At 43.7% G+C, this 6,000-nt stretch overlaps 1 protein-coding gene across 1 annotated transcript in view; it reads left to right on the forward strand.

The window, feature by feature from the left end:
* The window catches only part of LOC132820186 (proteolipid protein DM alpha), a 48,363-nt gene that overhangs the window by 40,566 nt on the left and 1,797 nt on the right, over positions 1–6,000 (forward strand). The window contains exons 3-5 of the mRNA XM_060832154.1: positions 2,318–2,474; positions 3,219–3,387; positions 4,675–4,748. Of these exons, the coding sequence (XP_060688137.1) occupies positions 2,318–2,474; positions 3,219–3,387; positions 4,675–4,748 (400 nt within the window). The remainder of the gene's footprint in view (positions 1–2,317; positions 2,475–3,218; positions 3,388–4,674; positions 4,749–6,000) is intronic.

Consider the following 6,000-nt stretch of genomic DNA (forward strand, 5'->3'; position numbering starts at 1 on the left):
GCCAGAGGGCAGTTAAGAGTCAACCACATGAATGTGGGTCTGGGTCACATGTAGGCCAGACCTTCCCTAAAGGACATTAGTGAGCCAGATGGATTTTTCTGACAATTGACAATGGTAATCACTAGACCTCTTGCAGATTTGTACTGAATTCAGGTTCCACCATTTGCCATGGCTGGATTTGAACCTGGGTCCCCCAGAACATTATCTAGGTGTCTGGATTAACATTACAGTGATAATTGAGTCACTGGGCCATCATCTCCCTGCATGAGGAAGAACATGAAGCTGTGTCAGTTGGAGCAGAAAGTTGTCAAGGGTTATGGATAGATAATTGAACGAAGCTGTAAAGTTCACTGTGTAATCATCCACTTGGGAGCTGATGGAGGAATCTGATGTTTTGATGGTTCTAGGGACAAAGGGTTTTACACTATCAAATACAGAAATATTTAAACTCTATTGATCATGGCGCAAAATAATCAGTCAAATGCTGGACTTTATCTTAAGTGATGCTTTAGCTGCACAGAGCTCCTGTCTGACTGTATTTGGATGAACTGTTTTCAGTGTTGACACTCTGGGAGGGGGGTCATTGGGGTTTTGCGTTAACCTTTGGAAATTCACCTGAATAATATCATGTTCACTGGGTTAAACGATGTCGACAAATGGGGCTTGTTCAAAGATCAAGGGGTGATTTGGTCAGAGGTGTTTTTTTAAATGATTCAGTTAGGTAGACAGGAGATTCAGAATGAAGGAATTAGGCTGTGGGTAGGACCTGACTGAGATGTATAAAAGTGAGGGTCCTCAATATTATTTATAGGAATGAATGTTTCCCCTTAGAAATGGGATCAATTACTGAGGGGAGGAGGTCTGTGGATTTGAAATAAGGAGCAAGAGAGGACTTAGGAAAATTGTTTTCATTTCAAACATGATGAATGTCTGGAACTCACTGCAATAGTGCTGAGAATGATTACAACATTTTTAATAAATATTTTGGTGAGCACTTGAAATACCCTAGTGTACAAGGCTGGAAAGTGGAATGAGAATAGGGAGGTCCTTGATGGGCTGAAGGGCCTCTTTTCTGTACTGGTTATTATCTTTGGTTCTAAAGTTGGAGGCCTGTTATTTTTATTGCACCTTTAACCCTACTTCTCCCCCCCCACCCCCCCACCCCCAGTAAATAAAAAGGCCATAGATGCTGAGAATAATTTAAGTTTTCATGACGCAGATCAGCTGCCTCTTTCTCTTGGATAAGAGTATCCAAAGAGTTGAAGGAGTCAGCCATGATCTCACTGAATTACTAACTGTCACGATGGACTCAATGGCTTCCTGTTCCTGACTTCCCCTCTTGGTATAATGTGGATAAGCATGAGATTATCCATTTTGGTAATGAAAACAAGAAGGCAGACCTCTATCTGAAAGCAATAGATTGGGGAAGCAGGCAGTGAAGAACACAGATGGTATATTGACCTTTGTAGTTAGAAGGTTCAAGTACAGGAGCAAAGGTGTCTTTCTGTAATTTTACAGGGGCTTGGCGAGACCAGGCTTGAAATATTGTTGCATTTCTGGTCTCCTTATCTGAACAAGGATATTCTGGCTGTGGAGGGAGTGCAGCAAAGGTTTGCCGGACTGACATACGAATGGCGATTGGATTGGTTGGGACTATATTCACTGTATTGTGGAAGAATGAGAGACAATCTCCTAGAAACCTATAAAATTCTGACAAGGTAATTGCAGGAAGGATGGTTGTGATGAATTTTGAGAGTAGAGAACCAGGAGTCACCCTCCAAGATGCAAGATAGGCTATTTAGGACTAAGGTGGGGAGAACTTTCTTCACCTGGTAATGAGCCGATAGAATTCTCAGCAAGTGATTTGAGGCCAAACCATTGCATGCTTTCAAGAAAGAGAGAGACTTTTTTTACTCAGAGTAGTAAGGGTATGGAATACTTTGCCTGCAACGGTAGATTCGCCAAGTTTAAGTACATTTACGTCATCGTTGGACAGGCATGTGGATGTACGTGGAATAATGTAGGTGGGATGGGCTTCAGATTAGTATGACAGGGCGGCGCAACATCGAGGGCCAAAGGGCGTGGACTGCACTGTTATGTTCTATTGTTCTTGAGGCTATAGGGATAAAAGTGTCTGGGGGCAAGGCAGAAGCAGGGTGCTGAGGTGGGTAATCAATCAGCATCATAATGAATGGCAGTGCAGACTCAAAGAAGTTCCCATTGCATTTCTGTGATCTGTGTTGCACGTTGTGTGTAATGGAGGTGTATTGACAATGTGATTTGTTTCTGTGTTCCCTGCTCTTTCTGCTGTCACTAGGATCCAGGTGTTCCAGTACATTATCTATGGGACAGCATCATTCTTCTTCCTGTATGGGGTGCTGTTGCTGGCAGAGGGCTTTTACACCACCAGTGCTGTCAGATCCCTCTTTGGGGAATTCAGGACCACCTTGTGCGGCCGCTGCGTCAGTGCAACTGTAAGTCTCTCAAATGCTGTGTGGGAAACACCTGAATCGGAACTCTGGCTTCCGTTCACAGATGATTGGCCAGGCTGTATTTCCTAGCCCCAACACCATGCATTTATGTTTCGCATTGAGTGAGTAATGTTTCTTGGGTAAATGGAGTTGCCCACTTGCCATAATCAATTACAAGAGTGTCACCTTAAACTACACAAAGCATATTGGGTATCTTAGGAATGCCAAGCAGCTGCTGGCATCTTCCTCTCCAGTTCCATTCACACCATCCTGTGATGGGACCCATGACAAACTCTTCTGCTCCCAATAACTCACCCTCTCACCCGTTGTGTGCCCCATCGCAGGCTGACTGTCTCATATGGTCCCAAGACTTGTGGAGCATGTGAAGACTGATTGCACAAGACTTTGAGAAATGCCACAGGGATAAGTAGGGAGACTGATGTCGATGCAGTGACCCAGTGCTAGTATAACATGGTGACTGAGATCTGGTTTTGCAAGTTCAGTCACAGCTCCAAATACCAAGTGATCCTTGATTCAAGACCAAAAGAGAAAATGCTGGGCAATCTCAGCAGGTGGCAGCATCTGTAAGGAGAGAAAAGAGCTGACGTTTCATGTCTAACTGACCCTTTGTCAAGGCTTTGGTCCTTGGTTCAAACTGTGGTAAAGCCTCTGTTGCTCTCTGTCATTGCATTTTGAACTAAGAATGTTTGTTTGCATTTGCCAATTACCCCTCTCTTCCTCTTCCAGTTCATCTTTCTGACTTATGTGCTAAGTGTTACCTGGATGGGGGTTTTTGCTTTCGCTGCATTGCCAGTCTATATTTACTACACCATGTGGTCCACGTGCCAAACACTCAAATATGTGACAGATGGAAATACAGGCTTTGATGATGTCTGTGTGGATGCCAGGCAGTACGGTATGGACTCTGGCCATATTTCAATGTGGAATAAACACTTCCTAAATTATTCTGATTTGACTTTCTCCTCATACAACTTTGGAGCTCAAGGTCTGTCACTCCTGTGTACCCAACAGTGCAGGACAATCCCTCTGGGAAGGGGTCCAGAATCTCTTGGTACAGGACACTCTCTCTCAGAGAAGGAGTCCAGGGTGTTCAGTGAGGAAGGTGAGGGACTGAATGAGGACAATGAAGCCCTCGTTGTGCATTATAGCCCTGGAAAAGGGATAGAATAGTGGACTTTTAATGGGTATTGTTATCCTCCTGATCTCAATGGGATGTCTTGCTCCAATTAGAAATTTCGGCAGCATGGTGGCTCAATGGTGAGACCGGCTGCCTTCAGCTCCAGGGGCCTGGGTTCGATTCCAGCTTTGGGTGACTGTGTGGAGTTTTTGCATTCTCCCCGTGTCTGTGTGGGTTTTCTGAGTGCTCTGGTTTTAACCCACAGTCCAAAGATATGCAGGTCAGGTGGATTGGCCATGGGAGATGTACGAGGTTAGAGTGGAGGAGTGGGTCTGGATGGGATACTGTTCAGAGGGTCTATCACTCGATAGACTGAATGGTCTCTTTCTGCACTGTATGGATTCTGTGAGTCTTTAGTGAGATCTGGTGTACAGTTTTGACCTCCTCTGGAGGCACTTTAGACAGGATGCAATAAAGGAGCAAAAACAGAAATTGCTATAAAGACTCAGCAGGTCTTCCAGCCTCTAAGGAGAGAAATTAAGTTAACGTTTCGAGTCCAGTGACCCTTCAGAACAAAGGAAAATTTCTGAAGTGTTAATGCTGATTTCTCTCCACAGATGCTGCCAAATCTGTTGTTTTTCTAGCAACTTTTGCTTTTATTTCTTGGTGGGGGGAAAGGGAGGGATGCTTGATAGGTCCTGTTTTTGACGGTTGGTGTGGACCCGATGGGCCCTATGAGGCTAAGGTCAAATTGAATATCACAAAAACCTTCAGAGGCTGAACAGGATTTGTCCTGTTTCCGAGTTAATGAATCCCACTGAGTTCTGCTAATGAGCTGGTTTGTAGTACAGGTTAAAAACAATGACTGCAGATGCTGGAAACCAGATTCTGGATTAGTGGTGCTGCAGATGCTGCCTGAACTGCTGTGCTTTTCCAGCACCACAAATCCAGAATCTGGTTTGTAGTACAGCCATGTGAGACACATTTAATAACATACGGCTTAAAATTGTTCTTTATTTGTGTTTTTGTGGGGACTCATTTTTGTCCCTTGTCCTCCTGATTCAGGAGTCCTGCCATGGAGTGCTAATCCAGGGAAGATCTGTGGCCTCAATCTAACATCCGTCTGTAATGCCTCAGAGGTAAGTGACTTCAAACCAATTGATACATCTCAGTTCAGAGTAACCACTGCTTCACCAAGCAAGCTGCTACCCTCAAGCCTGCAGCCAAGGAGTCAAATCCTTCACTATGTCTCGTTTTGCTCCCTAAGTTTGAGGCTTGAGTATCAAAACATGATAGGAAAGCCTTTTTTGTGGTCCAAGAGGGACATCTCCAGTCTATATCCAACCCTGTACTGCTGAGATGGTCAGTGTTGTCACAGGAGTGATTGAACAAAAAGATACCTTGAAGGAGGCCAAGGGCTCTTTCAAGAAATGTTCAGAGCCCCCAAATCCTTGTAAGTGATTGAGGGAAATGTTCCACTACAATTAATGAATAGTGAAACTGTTCTTGAAAAAGACAACTGTGGGGGAGAGAGAGAGAAAAACAATCATCTTTTTATTTTGCAGAAATGGGAGTAAAGAGTTAACTGTACAGTGTCCAATTTTTAATGGTGAAAAGGTGGGTTGTAAAAGAATTCTGGAGGATCCTGTATTCACGGTATATACAGAGCAGAGGTGAAATAATGGCCCATTAGATGGAACTGGAGCCTGGTTCTGCAAGGGCTGGAAGATATGTCCTCTCTTACCATCCCTTGAATAGTTATACTTCAGGTGTGTAAATGTTCAGTCACAAAATTATAGACCTCGTCTTCCCACACATGATGCACCCGACCTGGGAGTCTCTGGCCACAGTGAAATATGCGATCAGTTTTAAAGAGTAGAGAAGATTTACACTGTATTACTGTGTTGAACGTGTCCTGGGAATTTTTGATAGGAACAGTATGGATGAACCTTTACATTCAGATTAAATGAGTAGAGGCAGCTTTTATTTTCCATTTAAGAATAGATGGAGCTTGACTGTCTGCCTCCAACCCAGAGCAGTACCTGTCCTGGGAGTGATTTGATGAGAACACCATAAAGGGAACTTTGCATTCAGTTTAGTTCAGTTTAAAAGCATAGAGGCAGCTCAGTATGTGTATTGAATAGTGCTATAGCTGTCCTTGGAGTATTTGATGGGGACAGAATTGAGGGACATTTTACTTTCTGTTTAAAAGAGTAGAGAAAGTTTAATTCTGTATCTAACTCAATGTTGCCCCTTTCCCGGGAGTGTTTGATGGGGAACATTGTACAGGTAGCTTTAGTTTTGTTTTAAAAGTGGGAGCTTTATGTCTAACCCCATGTTGTACCTTGGAGTGTTTGATGGGGACAGTGCAGAGAAAGCTTTACTCTGTAT

The sequence above is a fragment of the Hemiscyllium ocellatum genome, chromosome 11 (genome assembly GCF_020745735.1).
Source record: "Hemiscyllium ocellatum isolate sHemOce1 chromosome 11, sHemOce1.pat.X.cur, whole genome shotgun sequence".
In the NCBI taxonomy this organism is placed as follows: Eukaryota; Metazoa; Chordata; class Chondrichthyes; order Orectolobiformes; family Hemiscylliidae; genus Hemiscyllium; species Hemiscyllium ocellatum.